At 49.1% G+C, this 18,463-nt stretch overlaps 2 protein-coding genes and 1 long non-coding RNA gene across 3 annotated transcripts in view; 1 reads left to right on the top strand and 2 right to left on the bottom strand.

Moving 5' to 3' along the window:
• Positions 1–6,417, top strand: part of LOC131897342 (uncharacterized) — a 33,448-nt gene extending 27,031 nt beyond the window's left edge. The window contains exons 2-3 of the long non-coding RNA XR_009375658.1: positions 3,095–3,677; positions 4,363–6,417. This is a non-coding gene — a long non-coding RNA (uncharacterized LOC131897342). The remainder of the gene's footprint in view (positions 1–3,094; positions 3,678–4,362) is intronic.
• Positions 1–7,079, bottom strand: part of Allc (allantoicase) — a 35,265-nt gene extending 28,186 nt beyond the window's left edge. Inside the window, exons 1-2 of the mRNA XM_059248201.1 lie at positions 6,970–7,079; positions 3,523–3,595 (exon numbers count right to left, since the gene is read on the bottom strand). The gene's annotated coding sequence lies outside the window, so the exon portion shown is untranslated. The remainder of the gene's footprint in view (positions 1–3,522; positions 3,596–6,969) is intronic.
• An 8,610-nt stretch (positions 7,080–15,689) lies between these two features.
• Colec11 (collectin subfamily member 11) overlaps positions 15,690–18,463 on the bottom strand; it is a 30,132-nt gene continuing 27,358 nt past the window's right edge. Inside the window, exons 5-7 of the mRNA XM_059248422.1 lie at positions 17,935–17,988; positions 16,795–16,890; positions 15,690–16,600 (exon numbers count right to left, since the gene is read on the bottom strand). Of these exons, the coding sequence (XP_059104405.1) occupies positions 16,209–16,600; positions 16,795–16,890; positions 17,935–17,988 (542 nt within the window). The 3' untranslated portion in view covers positions 15,690–16,208. The remainder of the gene's footprint in view (positions 16,601–16,794; positions 16,891–17,934; positions 17,989–18,463) is intronic.

Genomic DNA, 18,463 nt, shown 5'->3' on the forward strand with positions numbered 1-18,463 from the left:
ACAAGTCATTTGTCAGTTTGTGCTTCCTGGTGCACTGGCAGATGGTGGCTGTTAACTTAGGGAAAGTATGGAGTCACTCTATCTTGGCACTTACACTCGAAATGAAGTGACTCGGGTCAAGGTTATTGCTTATCAAATAGAGACTTTCTAAGCTAGTCTCAGCCTGCTGTTCCATACAACATAGGGTAAGCCCAGGCAGTCCTTCCCTGTCCTCAGCACCCTGTACTGGCATCAGAGCAGAGAGGTCTTGTGTGTCAGCTGATTCCCCACTTGGTGTGTCTCTCCAAACCACCTCTGGGCTTTTAAAACCTCAGGTCCTGAGCCCCAACCCAGACACACACTCATAATCCACAAGATTACCACTGGGACGATAGTGGCATGGGTGTTAACAAGGCATCAACTGCTCGTGTGTGTGTGTGTGTGTGTGTGTGTGTGTCTGTCTGTCTGTCTGTCTGTCTGTCTGTGTGTGTCTGTGTGTATGTCTGTCTGTCTGTCTGTGTCTCTATGTGTGTGTGTATGTCTCTGTCTGTCTGTGTCTCTGTGTGTATCTATGTGTGTGTGTATCTGTCTGTGTGTGTGTGTGTGTGTCTGTCTATCTGTCTGTCTCTGTGTGTCTGTCTGTCTGTCTGTCTGTGTCTGTCTATGTGTGTGTGTGTCTGTGTGTGTGTCTGTCTGTCTGTGGTGTGTGTGTGTGTGTGTGTGTGTGTGTGTGTTTGAGGCTCACAGGACAGAACTGGTGTTTGGTATTCTAAACCTGTCAAAAGCCCATGGCTGGGGGGTCACAGGCCCTGGGGGAAAGCGACTGCTGTTGTTTTGCTAATGAACAAGATGTGCCCAACAGATCACTTTCCCAGTCACTGTGTCCACAGATTAACACTGCCATCAGCTTTGCTGTCCAAAAAAAAAAAAAAAAAAGTGTGGTGGGTGTCGGTTATTGCAGACTGTGCTCAGCCATAAATGGGACATCTAGTCAGCCCCTCCAAGGCGTGGGGAACATCATGAGAGCAGAGGGAAGAATGTAAGAACCAGAAAAAGCAGTGGTGTGGTACTGCTTCTGGGTCTGTTATAGCCCTGGCACTATGAACTCACAGCGGCTACACAGGACTGGGTCCGTCAACGTTCTACCACTGGCTGGAGATTTGCAAGGTCCCGTCCTTCTCTGTGGTTCTGTTAAGCAGTTAGTTCATCATTTCTGGAGCAGTGAGACACATTTTCTTCAGTGGTGTACAGTTACTGGTATGTGGACCATCCACCCGTTAATAACCTCTAACAAAATTCACTGGAACAGCTGGGCGGTGGTGGCGCACATCTTTAATGTGTGGGAGGCAGAAGCAGGCAGATCTCTGTGAGTTCAAGGCCAGCCTGGGCTACACAGTGAGTTCCAGGAAAGACACAAAGCTACACAGAGAAACCCTGTCTCAAAAAAAAAAAAAAATCACTGGAACACACACACACACACACACACACACACACACACACACACACACACAAGAACACACAGAGCAAGGCTGGCTGGTGGGCTGGTGGGCATTGGGATCGGAGGACTGAGAATCAATATCCCTCCCCAACTCTGTCATTGAACAGGTGGGAAAATGGAAGCCCAAAAGAGTGAGATGCCCATTGCACACTTTCTCCAGTGGCGCAGCCATGTGTCTTTTTTTTTAAAATTTTATAATTTGATTTAATTTTACATATCAGCCACGGATTCCCCTGTCCTCCCTCCTCCTGCCCCCCCTCCTCCCAACCCACCCCCCAATCCCATCTCCTCCAGGGCAAGGACTCCCCTGGAGATTCAGCTCAACCTGGTAGGTTCAGTCCAGGCAGGTCCAGTCCCCTCCTCCCAGGCTGAGCCAAGTGTCCCTGCATAGGCCCCAGGTTCCAAACAGCCAGCTCATGCACTAAGGACAGGTCCCAGTCCCACTGCCTGGGGGCCTCCCAAACAGATCAAGCTAATCAACTGTCTCACTTATCCAGAGGGCCTGATCCAGTTGGGGGCTCCTCAGCTATTGGTTCATAGTTCATGTGTTTCCATTAGTTTTGCTATTTGTCCCTGTGCTTTTAATCAATAAAACAGAAACAAAGAGAACAATACAAAAAATTAATGAAACAAAAGAGTTGGTTCTTTGAGAAAATCAACAAGATAGACAAGCCCTTATCCAAACTAACCAAAAGACAGAGAGAGAGCATCCAAATTAACAAAATCAGAAATAAAAAGGGGACCAGGTGTCTTTACCACCAGAGAACCAGAAGAGTAGCTGTGGTTCTAGCATTTAGACTGCCAGGAAATGTTCCTGGCCTGAGGAACCAGAGGCGTGGTCTGAAAAGCCTCTCCCAGGAGTCCTATCCCCAGTCCGGCCACCAGGTGGCACTTGTCACCGCAACATTCCTGGATCCTCCAGGGACCCTGAGCTCCTGGTGAGGAGTTGAGTCATTAGAGCCCCAGAGATCCATCCAGGCAACTCTGTGAGAGTGAAGAATGCCATCTCCTTTGAATCTGACATTTGTGCATTCATTAGCTCTCCTTTCCAATGGTAACATTTCACACAAAACTAGAGAAGAAAACGCACCACAGAGTCATGAGCCCCACACACACACACTCCAAGCCACAGCCACAGTCTGCATGTTATTGCCACCAAAATAATATTCCTCTCTGCTGTCCTCTAGCCACATGCCGGGCCTTGCTGCAGAGGGCACCATCTCCAGCTTCTAACCTGCCAATAGTCAGTTGCTCCTGTCCTATCTACTGCGGGCCTCCTACACGCAGGAGCCTGCACAGAGCAAAGAGGAAGGTGGTAGAGAATTAAACCATCCTGCCTTCCAAGTTCAGGCAGGGAGCGGATAGGGCTCTCAAGCTCACTGGGAGCTGTCATGTGGACAGTGAGGAAGGTGTGGAAATAAATTGTCCTGGCACCCAGCAGAAACCCAATGCATCGCTTCTAAGAGAGGTGAGGGACAGGGACAGCAGGTGAGGGACTGTTATCACTTCACTCCTCGCCTTTGGGTCTGTTCATACTGTTCCAGGTATTTTCCTTGTTAAGTGGGTGAGCTGGTAACTGAATAACATCTGCACTCACACCTCCCAACTACTTCACAGAGGGAAGAGCGGGAAGCCAGGAGCATCGTGAGGACTTGACAAGTGGCGTGTGACAGTGCCTGGAGTTTGCACCAGGTATCCATGATAGTGGACAAATGGGACATCCGTGGGGTCCACTCCCTGATCCCGCTGCCTTCACTGTGCCTCCTGACAGGGCAGAGGGGAGTTGTACGTGTGATTAAGGATGCTGGTTCTAAGAATTAAGGCTCTGAGTCATACCTAAGAAGAAAGAAGGACCTTATTGTCCTGATCGGCTCAGAGGGACAAGGTCCATGTGCAAAAGCCCTACAGAGATCTACGAAGGCCAGAATAGCTCCTGTTAGTGGCCAGCTAAGAGCCAGGACTTCAGTCCCTCCACCAAAATCCTCCTAGTGAAAATGGCTAACCCAGCCTTCTGACAAGAGGAGCAGAGCAATGGCTGAACCTACCTGGATGTGCTTAAGTTCTGACATGGATTGTCGATGGGTCCTGGCCTGCCTGGATGGCTACATGAATATAACACTGAAAACAGACGGGAGAACACGTGAATGGGCAGTGGAAGATTCAGTACGGGGATATGTCTATTCTAGTAAACATGCTACATGTAAGTACACAGAAGGAAAGGATGCCATTCTTTCAAAGTTGGATATTTGCTTTTTATGAAATATTTTTTTCTTTTTTGTTGTTCTCTCTTATGATATTGGACTGATTTCATAGTGGTTGGTTTATTTTTTTTTCCCTTGGTTTTTTCGAGACAGGATTTCTCCATGTAGTTTTGGTGCCTGTCCTGAAACTCGCTCTGTAACCCAGGCTGGCCTCGAACTCACAGAGATCTGCCTGCCTCTGCCTCCCAAGTGCTGGGATTAAAGGTGTACGCCACCACTGCCCAGCAAGTTGGTTTAGTTTTCAATTGACAACGCCACCACTGCCCAGCAAGTTGGTTTAGTTTTCAATTGACATTCAAATAAGACATAGGAAAAAAAATCCCTGTGGGCTAGGTAAATATAGTTGGGGAGACTGGATCTAATCCCAAGTACATCAAATAAAAAATAGTAAAAGTCAGGGGGTGTGGTGGCACACGCCTTTAGTCCCAACACTGGAGGGGTGGGCAGAAGTAGGCAGATCTCTATGAGTTTGAGGCCAGCCTGGTCTACAGAGCTAGTACTAGGACAGCTAGGATGGTTACACAGAGAGACCCTGCCTTGGAAAAGAAAAAAAAAAAAACAGAGAGAGAGAAAGAAAGACTTTTCACACTTATGTTTCATTTTCTTTTGCCTCTGTCTGTACAGAACACTAAAAGGAAAAAGAAGAAAAAAACAGCATTTAAAAAAAAAAAAGACATCAGGGACTTGTGACAAACACCCCGAATAACACTCACTCAGATTTCCCAACCAAAAAGAACTGTTACCAAAGAAAACACCTGCAGACATGCAGAGCTCCAAGGTGCTGCGAGAGATACCAAACCTTGTCAGCTCCCTCAGCCAAAAAGTCCTATTTTCCGTGTTTGTCTTAGGAGCACTGGAGCCCTTCTGTGCCTGGACCCCAGAAAAAGCACCAGCTCTTCTCTTTCAGGGAGCACAGTCCCTCCCCCCTGTTGAGGGCTGGCTGATCCAAGGATTTTCCTGAGGCCCTGATATTTTGACAAGGAACACAGCCCATATAGCCTGGGGACAGGGCCTTGGGGGAGCTGTTGCTCTAGACCCTGAAGACCAGCTCTTCCCACTGTACGGGGCTATGATATCAGTCCCAAGGCTGCTGTGTGCTCTGTCTGTGATGTTGGAGAGATAACCCACATTTCACTTGTGCAACATTGTTTGATTATTGTCCTGTTGAGTTGGTCCCACTGTATGACAGTTTCTCCAGACTCTGCCTCATTTCTCCCTGGAAAATAGTGTATAAGATGCTGGCTATCTTAACAAGCTTGCTTGGCATTATTAGACAAAGCTTGTGCAAGGCCTCCTGATCCCACACTCATCTGTCTCCCTACCTTCTGATCTCCTGGTCCTCTCCCTTGGAACCTGCCAATGAAGAATGATCTGCTGGTCCAGGTCACCCACCTTTCCCCAAGGAGATGGTTAAGTTATAACAGTTGCCAGAGGAGGCAGAGTGTATTCCTCAGTGTAGCCACTGGTAAGTTGCTCTTGCTCAAGTACATAATACACATACTCACACACATACATTCACACACACAAACACACACACACACACACACACCAACACAAAAACACACATTCACACACACACATACCTGTGTGCACACATACTCACATAAACACACACATTCTCTCACACAGACACATGTACATGCTCATTCACATGCATGCACACACACACACACACACACACACACACACACACACACACACACACCAAAGAATGAATAAAGGAATCAGCTAAGGTCCAAGAGAGAAAGAAAAGGATCCAGACACATCTACAGTTCCTCCAGCCCTTCCAAATACCCACCCTCCTCTCTTCCGCCTCTCTCAGGAAAGTCCCAAATGGCAGGCCATGGTGAGTCTGCTTCCAACTCTGTCACTGACCCTCCCTGGCATCTGTTTAAACACAATGCTGCCACTGAGACCAGGCAGCAGCCACTCCTATGCCCAGCGGTACACTGAAGTTGGCCCTGGAAATCCCTCACCCTCACCCTCAGCCTTCAGGAGTAAGACACAGTCCAGAGACTAAGGCAGTCCTTCTGCTGAGTGAAGTGTCACAGGCAGAGCATGCCACAGGTGGGCCTGAGAAGCTGAGGAGGGACTGTCCCCCACAAGTAGAGGATGCTGTACTGGCCTTAGAATCATCCCATTAAAAAAAGGAATCCAGGGGAATTACTATTAAGTCCCAGGGAAGCTTAGGCCAGAAGTATAAACTTTGGAATGAACCGAAGAAGCACACTGTTCATTTGAGACAAAGCTTGGAAGACCTGAGGCAGAGCTCAGGAAGCCACAGCTGACAGAGGAGACTTCTGGCCATGGACCAGCAGGACCGTGTAGGTGTGGTGGTATGCATCTGTGACCCCAACATTTGGCAGGCTGAAGCAAGAGATTCATGAGTTCAAGACCAGTCTGCACTCCATGGTGAGCATTTGTCTCTGCTCTGAGTTCAAGTGTGTGTTAGTGAGTTTCACAACCCCACAGAAGAGCCTTCATAGAGGAAAGGTGTATTTTGTCTTGAGATTTCAGGAGATTTTAGTCCTTTATGGTGGAGAAAGGATGTTTGGTGATGGCCCATGTCATCGAGAGCATGAAGAAGCTCCCAGCAGCAAACAGAAGCACCAGGTTACAGCCCTCAAATCTCTTCGACACAGTCCTGCATCCACCACCTAAGCCTACATCCCAAGGTTATACAGTCTCTTAAAAGGGTATGGCGAGCTGGGACAAGTATTCAGATGGGGACCCTGGGGTCTATATGAGCTCAGCATTGAGATGGTTATGGTGGTGGTGGTGGTGGTGGTGGTGGTGGTGGTGGTGGTGGTGGTGGTGGTGGTGGTGGAGACAGAGTCCCACTGTGTAGCTCTGGCTGGCCTGGACCTCACTTTGCAGACTACTTGGCCATGAACTCACAGAGATCCACCTGCCTCTGCCTCATGAGGGCTGTAATTAAAGGTGTGCACCACACCAGGGCTGGTCCATGTTTAGATGTTTTAAAGACAAAAGTCACATGACTTAAGCTCCAGCAGAACAAAGACCAGAGCCAGAATATGAAGTCTCCCTCAGCACCTTTCAGCTGGGCCCTGGGACCATGTGCTGATAATAGTACCAAGAGCCACCTCCCTATTTGCCCCAATCAAGGGTCTGGGGACCCAACTTTATCCCTTCTCCCACCTCATTCCCTTGGCAATGCCAACGTTAGACAGAACAAATTATTCAACATGACAAACAGCTGTCTAATCTCACCCAAGAGTCCAGATCCCAGTGTTCAGGATTGGATTTCACACTCCCCACAATCCAGTGCCATGAACTGTTAACACCAGCAACAAAAGAATTCACAGAGGCCAGAGAGAACCTTCCAGAAGGCGAGCCTGTGTGATGTCACAAGGGCTATGGGAAATAGAGCTGAGAGAGCAGCCTGTCCCTGGTGAAACCAAGGGATGATGGCTGGATCAGGCCTGTTCGCTTCTGCATGTGTAATCCTACCCCACTCAAACCCTGACATCTGAAATCCTCACCTTCTCACCCAGCTGCAGCCTTGAATTTATTTTGTAATTTTTCAAGGCATTTGTTTGTTTATTTGGCAAATATGAGTATACCCTGCAATGGCCCTTGACGTGCTAGAAAAGACGGGCTGTAGAGGGAATTTGTTATAAACCAATGACCCATTGCTCAAGAAAATGTACATGTACACAAAATTTTACTGTGATGTGAAGAACTGCATGGGTCTTTGAGAAGAATATCCATCCACATGGTGGTCTGTCTTGCCTCATGCAGCCTGGCTCAGTGTGTCCTTCCTAGAGCCCACTATCCAGAGAGGAGTCATTGATAGAGGAAGGTACCTGGATGGCTGCTCAGTCTCCCCCAAACCCCTGCAGGCTAGAAACTGTGAGAGAGGAACAAGAACCTCTGAAGGTTCAGGAACCAGCTATATCCCAGAATATTCCATCCCATAAGCCCTCCTTCCCTTCCTTGACTTCCTTTTCAGGGACCAATCTGCCCTTCCCCACACCTACACCCAATCTGCATCAGTTGGAGTTCTCTAGAGGAATAGAACCAATGGGATGAATATATATTAAAGGGGGACTTACTAGATTGGCTTACATGATACGGTCTGGGTAGTCCAATAATGGCTGTCTCACATCAGAGAGGCAGTTGCTCAGTCCATGAGGCTGGGTGACTCAGCAGTCCCTCTCTAGCACTGAAGGCCTGGAGGGTTCGTGGAGAGTTGGAAGCCTGAAGAAGCTGATTCAACTATCCGTGACAGCAGCAGCAGCAGCAGCAGCAAAAGGCAGATGAATTTGCCAACAGGAATGAAGGCTGAGCCAGCAAAAGAGCAAAGCTTCATTTCTTCACATCCTTACCTGGGCTGCTATCAGCAGGTGCTGCCCACACTTAGAGTAGGCTTTCTCAGAACAACTAAGGCGATCAAGACAATCCCTCCAGAGACATGCTCAGGGGACATCCTGTTGTAAACATTCCTTCAGTGAAGCCAGCTCCCTGGGTGACTGTAGACTGTGTCAAGTTGACAAAACAAACCATCACAATTACTTTGAAGAAACAAAACATGTGAACGCCCCGGCCAGTGTCTCTGCAGGAATCTGCCCACACTCAGCTCCTTCTATGGCCTTCAGGTTCCTTGGGCTGCTGTCTCCCTTTGCAGGTGGAATTCATGGAAGCTCCAGCGTTTATGCTACAGACTGTATTTTAATAAATTATCTAATATGACATCATTCTCCAGGCACCTGTTATCTAGTCAGCTTAAAATCACTGTGACCAAAAACTGGAATGGACAACCAGAGCGAAAGTATTTACATTGAGTCAGAACTTCAGAAGTGTTAGTCCATCATGGGGGAAGGCATGGCAAAGCAGGAAAGAGAGAGTATGCCCATACTCATGGGCCTTTTCCTTTTCCCCTTTCATCCCATGTAGGCCCTCATCTTATTAGACGGTGTCTTCCACACTAAGAGTGGGTCTCCTCCTTAGCTCTTCCTGGAAATGCTTTCACAGACGTACTCATGATGTACTTTTCCCTGTCGATATTGACCATCACATCTAGCTAGCAGCTGAAGTGTCTTTCACTCAAAGCCTCAAATACATCTCTGAGCTGCATGATACATAGAACAGCAAGACCCATTTTTATCCTTTGGTTTCACCAAGCCTGAGCCCCTGGCATGCAGAATACCATGAAGAATGCTCAGAGCTAGAGAAGGCCACCAGGGCTCTATAATGCACACCAGAGCTGAATCCTATAGTCAAATGTGCATTCAAATGACCGCTTCCTGTACAATAAGCTCCAAGGCAGCACAGCTGCTGGCTGGAGACCACACTTTGGAATAGGTTCTAGAGCTACTCAGTGGGGTAGCCACTGGGCACTTAAAATTGAATAGCTATCTAAAATTAAATATAGTTCAATTAAAGTTAAAGGGAATTAATTCAAGTCCTGTCTCCTGAGCTGAGCTTCATGTTAGTGGCCACATGTAGCCAATGGTCATGTCTCCATCCTCTTCCATCTGTAGGGAGTAAATAAGAAAAAAAGCAAGTGGAATGATGATCCCAGAGGGCTGGCCCCAGGCAGGCAGGCTATTCCTGGAGCCCCATAAGACACTCACACTCTGATACAAGAATTTCTGGAGCCAGACTAGAGAAGTCACAGAACAGTCATAGTGTCCCCTCTATGGTCTCCCACTTTCCAGGCAGCACACACACACACACACACACACACACACACACACACACACACACAAGCAGAGAGAGAAGAATACTAGCTGACCTCCATCCCAACTCCAGCCCTTGGAGCCATAGTAGATCACCTGCCGACCTCCATCCCAACCCCTGGCACACAGAACCACAGTAGATCACCTGAAAGGAAAAGCATCAGCTCAGGACCCCCAAGACCAAGTTCTCAGCACAAAGGAGATTTATTTGCCCCAGAAAGACAGAGATCAGGAAATAAGAAACAGAGACAGGAGATAGAGAATGTGGGAGAAGGGGAAAGGAACAAGGGACAGGGGGAGGGGTATTTGTCCCAGAGGGACAAAGGACTGCCTCTTGATACAGATGTGGCCCACAGGAAAATGGCAGTTTATAAAGGTCAAGGGGAAACCCCATTTTAGGGTGAGGTGTTTATTTTTTAATTGGGCATGTTAATGAGATGAGCCAAAGGGGGCTTTTGATGGCTGGATGTCAATACTTTGATAACTGGACCTTGGCAGTCAGCCTCAGGAGGAGGAAGTGGCCAAATATCAGAGACTAGACCTTAGTGGCTAGATTTAGGAATGTAATCTAATAGTTTTTTAGCAAGGCAGAGGGAATGGGGAAGAAGGGCAAGGCCTACCAGAACCATGCCTGCCACACTGAGCTGTCCAGAGTCCCTTCAACACCTGCTAACTTCCATCCCAACCCCTGGCCCACAAAATCACAATTTAGGGTTAAAGCAAACAGTTTAAAGTCACCACAGGGGCCAAGCAATGACTCCATCAGTATAACCCTGGCTTTAGTTAAAGCCCCAGAACTTTCCTGCTTTTCAATCCAAGAACTAGAAAGATGCCTCATTGGCAGAGGACCCAGATTTGGTTCCCAGCACCAACATCAAGCAGCTCACAGCCACCTATAAGTCCAGTTCCAGAGGATCTGACACTCTCTTTTGGTTTCCATATACACCTGCACATACGTGATGCACACACACACACTTAGGCACACACTCATACACCTAAAATTAAAAATTTTTTTTTCAAAGCCAAGTGTGGTAGCACTTATAATTAGCCTAGCCTACTCCAGGCAAATGAAAGACCCTGTCTCAAAAAAACAAGGTGGACTGCACCTAAGGAATGACACCCAAGGTTTTCTGGTATACACATACACACACACACACACACACACACACACACACACACACACACACACACACAAGGGAGGGAGGGAGGAAGGGAGGGAGGGAGGGAGGGGGGAAAGCTTTGGGAGTGATATTACACAGTTAAAGCTCATCTATATATAGCTATTGGATGTATAGATATCACCATCCGCTAGGCACTTTCCTTCCAAAGTAGAAACTGCATAAAGCATGCTTTCCCAAGACCCCTTGTCTCCAGAGCACAGATGCATGCAGGCTGTCACTTTTTGGGATTTGTGCAATGCACAACCTGTGTAGACATCAAACGTGGCCCTGACCTCAGGTACCTAGACAGACAGATTTGCCTGCAGGCTCTGTATGGGAAGGAAGTGATGTACATGCACATCAGTCAGCCAGCTTCCATGGCAACAGCCTCAGCAGCCTGGCAATAGCATCCACAGCCACAGTCTCAGAGGGCGCCTTCCCTCCACCCCCTGCACAACCCATCTGCAATGTGATTCACCACGGGCTTTGCTCCCTTCACAACTGGAACTTGTTCCTGTGACTTCCCAACAATTTCTGTGTAAATTTTCCAAACTGATTTTTCTACTTAACAGCTTAAGAAGCTCCAGCTTTTGATTAGGTCTGTTGAAAGTGAGTTGGGTTGAGCCTGATGACCTGTTCTGTAGTTAGTTGTTTGTGTTTGTGTTTTCAACTTGATCCAAGCTAGAGTTAGCTGAGATCTCAACTGAGGGACTGCCTCCATCAGATTGGCCTGTAGGCAAGTCTGTGGGGGCATTTTCTTGATTCCTGATTGATGTGGAAGGGGCCAGCCCACTGTGAATGGTGCCACCCCTGAGCAAGTGGTCATGGTTTGTGTCAGAAAGCAAGCAGAGCAAGCTATGGAGAGCAAGCCAGAAAGCAGCACCTCTCCATGGCCTCTGCTTCAGTTCCTGCCTCCAGTTTCTGTAAATGGAGGCTTTTTTCTGATCCACCTGGTACCGTAGCCATTTCTAAATAATCACTCCAAGGCTTAATATTAATTATAAATGTTTGGCCGATGGCTTAGGCTTATTACTAGCTAGCTCTTACATTTAAATTAACCCATTTCTATTAATCTATGTATTGCCACATGGCCATGGCATTACTAGTCTGCTGGCATGTTGCTCCTTCAGTGACTGGCTGGCATCTGCCCTGACTCTACCCTTCTTTATCTCCAGTTTGATTGTCCCACCTAACCTTATTCTGCCTGGTTATTGGCCAAAACAGCTTATTTATCAACCATGAGAGCGACACATATTCACAGTGTGGAGAAAGACCATCCCACAGCACAGTTCCTGCTTGAGCCCTGACTTGCCCTCATGATGGACTGTGGCATGTAAACCAAATAAACCCTTTCTTCTCAAGTTGGTTTTGGTCATAGCGTTACCACAGTTACAGAGGAGCAAACTAAAACAGTTCACAACCCAGCTTCCTCTCACCTTCCCCTGCGGGAACACAGTGGAGGGGACTGCTGGCAGGCTTCTCAGACAACAGCCATCAGTCAGAGAGGAGAGTGACGGTCCAAGCCTGGAGAGGCTAGAACAGGCCAGGTGAATGGCTGACCCATGAACATGACTGCTAGAGCTGAGCCTGTCAGAGCAGAAATACCCTGCATCCGTCTCTCCCAGGATTTCAGCCCGGGGGGAAGTTTTCACTGTTACTTCAAGGTGCAGACCCCCTGGAATCAGGACATGTCTCATAAGCGGCTGTAACCAGCGCTTTCCTATCCTTGTGCCTGTCCTGCGTAAATGGACAGTAGGCTTGTGCAAACACGCTAGGATGGTCCCTTCAGGGTGGGGAAACACAGGGCAGTATGGCTGGAGCGGCTTTCTGAAGAAGGGCGCCATGGCCTTGGTCTCCCATCCTGAGCTAGAGTTCTCCTCCCCCACCGCCCTGACATCCTTTGTTCTGCCTCTCTCTCCCTCTGTCTCTTACTGATTCGCCCTCGCCCCCTATCATTCTCCCTCTCTCTTACACACATGGAGAGAGAGAGAGAGAGAGAGAGAGAGAGAGAGAGAGAGAGAGAGAGAGAGAGAGAGAGAGAGAGAGAGAGAGAGAGAGAGAGAGAGAGAGAGGAGAGAGAGAGAGAGAGAGAGAGAGAGAGAGAGAGAGAGAGAGAGAGAGAGAGATCCGAGAATCCTTGCAAGTGCGGGAGCACTCCCCCAGCAAACCTCACTGGCTGTCTCGATCTTCCCCACTGGGTGGCAGTGTGGCACCGTGGATTGGCAGCCCTGACCCACGGCCCCAGGCTGTCTCTCTGCTCATCCATCTCAGCCTGTGCTCCGCAGAGGGCTCTAAAGAGGACACCCACGCCAGCTTTTCGGTCACGCCTCACTGCGGCACCTAATGAATCTCAGCTCGCGCCTGAGCCGCCACAGCCCTGCTGCGCAGCCAGCCCCGCCCCCGGCCACCCCGGGTCTGAACCGAGGTTCCCTCCTGAGCCTCAGGAAGGGAATTCAGGACAGAGGTCTGGCTCTGCGCCAGTGTTTGTACCCGATCTGATTTGCTTCAGAACAGTCATCGTCATGGAAATGTCCGTAACCAGGTGCAAATAATGGCTAGAATGCCATCGCCATGTTTTATATTAACACAGATTTGCCTAAATGAAGCTTAACAGAAGAAACCACGAGGCGCCTGGCGCTTCTAACGTCCCATGGGGTGGGAGGCAGTGTGCAGAACAGAGCTCGGGTCCACCCTCCGTTCCAATGAGGTAAAGATTCGGGGCTAGAGACAGAACACATCCTAGACCAGTGGTTCTCAACCTTCCTAATGCTGCGACCCTTTAATACAGTCCCTTATGTTGTGCTGACTCCCATAACTCCTATTTCATAACTGTAATTTTGCTACTGTTATGAATCGTCATGTAAATATCTGATATACAAGGATATCTGATATGTGACTCCATGGGGTCGCAACCCACAGGTTGAGAACTGCTATTCTAGACGATGCTGCGTACCCATGGCTGGGCAAGACTGTACTAGGTTATCAAAACCACTGCCTCTCAGTGGGTGCTCCACATGTCCTTGGTGGTAAGTACTCAGTACTTAGTCATGTTGGGTACTCCACCCGCACTGTCCTATGGAGTCCTCATAAGGCCCTTGAATGAGGAATCCTAGGCCTAAGGAGTTTAGGTGACTCAAGTTCCCGCCGTGTGTAAAAGGCTCATCCCAGGTTGGGTTGTGTCTGGGCCAGCTGCTGTGAGCACACAGATGCTTGCACAAGTTCACGACTGGAGGACAGGGGGCCATGCTGGAGAGGGGAAGGGGTGGAGGGAAGAGAGGGCAGCATAGATCCCACTGTGTGGGATGAGAAGGACTCTCTAGGCAGCCCACCGGGTACTGAGAACTAGGCTAGCAGACTTCCCTGGTGACTCTCTGCCCACTTCTTTGGCAACACACTCTTTCTCTCTAAAGGACCCCCAGGCTCACCCTTACCTCCAGGATAGGTGGACAAGAGAGATACTTCATGGGCAGCAGAGGCTACTGAAGAGCAGGGAGATGCCAGCATGGCTTGCATGTCTGATGCAGACACCTCCTTTGTGCAAGAGTGTAGGTGACCCTAAAACAGCCCTACGGGAAGGTGTGCACCCAGCATGGATGATGGAGCCCCCTTCTCCTAGTCCTTTCCCAGCCCACATAATCTAGCTCCTCCCTGAGACCCCAAGACCACCTGTAGTTAGAACAGAATTGCTACAACCGGCCAGACACGGTGGCTGGATGCTCAGGCCAACGACTCTCCACACCCCCTCTTGCTATGAGGGCATGTCAACCGTCGACCAGCCTAGCTGGGATTGTGCTTTTGCAATCAGACACTAGCTTTATGAAGATATACTTTGTTCTGCTCAGAGGACAGCTCTGTGCAACATCATGGTGCCTGAATAAGCTTCCAAGGAAGTTTCAAAAAACTTACGTCAAGAACTGTGAGAGTCTGAAGCATCCCCTTCCAAACCACCATGTCAGCTACCCAGGTTCATTGATGCTGGTGGGATCCACAAGACTCCTGGAGACAAGGAGTTCATTGTTCACAGGAACATCATCCCTATAGGGACATGTGACACTAGTATTCCCAGCAGATAACACACAGGAGGCTTGACTCGAGGGACCTGGATCCACTGGAACAAGAAACACCTACCCTTGCCTCCCAAGACAGACACCTCCTTTGGGACACTGTATAGTGGGAACACCTGTTCACCAGCCCCCAGCATCCCACCATCTTTCTTCTGAGGCTGAATCCAGGGTAGGATACATGGGAGACACCAATTTCATCTTCCAGATTAGCTCACTATGCAAACATCCTTCATGGAGCAGTCTAAAGCTGGAGTAAAGCCTGTGTAAGGCTCTGGGTGTGGTTTCATGGAGCTCCCCCGCCCCATGAACCTACACACATCAGTGAAAGAAAATTATCCACAGCCTAAGGCAGTCAGGACCTCCTTAGAAAGACACACAGGAATACCAAGCAGCCCAGGGTGCTGTCACCATACCTCATTCTTTTCCTGGTCCCAAGTGGGGTTGCATGTGATGATGTATTTTATTTGGGAAGTAAAGCGTTAATTCCTTTTTACCAAAGATTCTGACATACAGAAAGGGGAAGTGAAGGTTGTTACTGCAAGCTCCCCCGAGCTCCAGTCCCTAGTGTCCTGTGTGTAGGCTGGAGCTAGTGATAGCCCTAAAAAGGAGAACACAGCCAACACTGAGGACTGTGGACCCAAGGCCAGGTTAGAAAGGGTGTGGCTTTGGTCTCTGGGGCTCCCTCAGGCCTCTCCCCAACTTCTCTGATGAAGCTACTGCCGCATTTGATCTGTACCTTAGAGGGACCTTCCATTAGCAAGAACTGTGGTGACGTCCGCACCCTGCCAGGCAGTGAGAAACCAAGGCTCTGCATTCTATATGGCCTCAGAGGCGTGGGACCATGGCGAGTAACCAGGTTCTCACTGTGACGGACTTGTTGAGCCTCGCATGAATCCCTCTGGCCTTCAGACCCCTCATGCTAATAAATACTCTAGGTCACTATATTCCGGGGTGATTTGCTTAATCCACAGCAATAGATAACACAGCTACTGAAGAAACTAGAACAGAGAGCACCACGCATCCCATAGCGAAATTCAGAGGATTTATTTGTGTTCCTGGAGTATGGGTTTGAAGCAGAGCAGCAGTGTTCCTATGTGGATAATAGTGAAAGGCACCTATGTGTTAGAGTAACTTATAGAAACGTTGGTCACCACCGAATGGTGCTTCTTGTGTAGTTTAAAAGGTGGGTGGCAACTCCTGCCCCCACGGCCACTGCCGCCACATTCACAGTGCTTTGTGGCTGGACCAAGACCAGAGCTTCACCGCATCCTTCTGAGTGGTGACTCCATAATGAGCATCTCGGCTGGGCAAGGGTGGTAAAACTTGGCCCATTCAGAACAGCACTGGGAAACACTGAATCCCCTCCTGCGGTTCAAACAGCCCTTCCGTCAACGAGGCTCAGAACCTCCTTACGGAAAGGAACTGGCAGACATGGTTAACTGATGCCCAGGGGTAGCTTGTGGCCACTGGCGTCTGGAAGGCTGAGTGTCTATAAAAGATGGGGTTCGGAGGGCTGTCTCCCCTGAGCTGCAGCCTGCCAGCACTCACAAATTTTCCTTATCAAACTCGCACATGAAGTACATGGTGATGTGGCAGGCCACATCGTTCCAGCCCCCTGAGGCCACCATCTCTACACAGTCCTCCTCGTCATAGGCGTTGTTGGGTTCTCCGCTACGCCACTTGTTGAAAGTCTGCATGGGGGAGCGGTCCGAGTACACGAAGGTGCCCTCTCTCTCCAGGTCATTGATGCCTATGAAGACACGGGCCAGGCCGGCCTGTGCCAGGTACGAAGCCATCAGGCCATTGGCTGCCTCGTCCTTGGGCATGCTCAGTGTGCCTCCCCGGCCTTGGCAGGACAGCTGCGCATCTGCGTACCGCTTCTCCTCCTTCACCAGCAGGTAGATCTTGCTCTCGGTCTCACGCACACCAGCAACAGCTGCAGGGGAGGGCAGTGCTGAAAGGCCAGCACTTGCATTTCTATAAACAAACTCAACGCACGCCACCACACCACGGCCACCGGCACCGCGGCAGCGGTGGGCGCTGAGCAGCAAACGGAAGCCCATGCTGTCCAGCTTCGGGGAGAAGGGGGCAGGGAGGAAGAGGAGAGGGGAAGGCCTCAGTCCTACGTACCATTTTTTATGAATTTCAGCTCAGTCGTCAGTTGAGTGACCTGGTTGTCCATCTCCCCAATAGCCTTCCTCAGCTGGCTGCACTCACACGGGATGCCTGCAAGAAGCAGCCTTTTATACAGGGGACTGGTTTTGGAAAAGAAGGGCATAGACACACACACACACACACACACACACACACACACACATACACACACACACTACCTCAAACGCATATGCCACAGAGAAAAGGATCAGGAAACGAGCAGCCTGACCTCTAGGGCAGGCGTAGCTGAGCCTACTACACAGACAGAGTGATGCCTTGCAGACAGACTACAACCCCAAGAAGACTAAAACAGTAGAGAAACCAGAGACTGGAATATCCCACACTCGGCCAGCCTCACAAGAAGCTATCAGCTACGTGAGCTCCCTGCTTCCCTGCCCACTGCAGTTCCAGTTTGTGATTCTTAAATGTTTCCATTCGTGTGTATTAATTATGCACAATGGGCTTGAATGTGACATTCCCATACATGTCCATAATGTATCTTGATCATACTCATCCTGTTACTTTCCCTTGTCCCCTCCTGCTCCTTCCAACTGATCCCCTTCCTCCTTCCAACACCATGTCCGTGTGTTGTGTGTGTGTGTGTGTGTGTGTGTGTGTGTGCATTTGTGTGCCCCAATGAGTTTCACTAGGGTTGTACACAAGGGTAGCATGGACACCTGTTTGTCTGTTTTGAGATGGGATCCCATGTAACACAGCTATGTAGCCAAAGATGACCTTGAACTTCAGATCCCCCTGCCTTTACCCTGGCTAATGATAGGATTATAGGCGTGCACCACCATTCCCAGTTTTGGAGCCCAGGGCTTCATGCAGCCACATGTAGCTCCTTTTTTCTTTTAATTTATTATTATTATTTATAATTGTTTAATTTTATGTATATGGGTATTTGCCTATGTCTGTGCACCATGTGTGTGTCTACAGTGAACCCAGAGGCCAGAAGAGGGCATCTGGTCTCTTAGAACTGTAGTTACTAATTGTGAGCTGCTATGTGGTTCCTGTGTGGATGCTGGGAATTGAACCCAGGTCTCCTGGAAGACCAGCCAGTGTTCTTAACCTCTGGACCATCACTCCAGCCCCATGGTTTATGGTTTGTCATACCAGGTTCTCCACTGGGACCAGGGGGTCCAATGTCACCAGAGTCTCCTTTTTCACCTGGGTGATAAAAAGAAAAATTAAAGTTACTGTTCAGAGAGGAGATGCCACTTGAATTAAAATGTCAGGTTAAACATCTTATTTATTGGAGCTGGGAAATAGTTCAGTGGTAGAGTTGTACAGCATGTACAGGGCTCTGGGTTCAATCCCCACCACTCCCCATCATCATGTTCTACGGACGCTCTTCAGGCTGTTTATAAACATGGCCATTTGCATTCTGTGGGCTTTGGGGGAGCATCCAATGGCATACTTGAAGTCAGCTCTGGGGAGCGCAGCGCCCTTCAGGGAATGTTTTACAGGCGACATTGTGTAGATTACTTATCACCCAGAGCAGATGACAGTAGGGCAGCTCAACAGGAACATCCGGATGAACACGACATGGGAGGTGGGGTGAGTTTAGGGAAAGCCTGATCCAGGAAGTGTAGACAGCTCGATAATCCCAAGCTGTAACCCTACTTCCTCTGAATCTGCTCCA

The sequence above is a fragment of the Peromyscus eremicus genome, chromosome 22, assembly GCF_949786415.1.
Source record: "Peromyscus eremicus chromosome 22, PerEre_H2_v1, whole genome shotgun sequence".
NCBI classification, from domain to species: Eukaryota; Metazoa; Chordata; class Mammalia; order Rodentia; family Cricetidae; genus Peromyscus; species Peromyscus eremicus.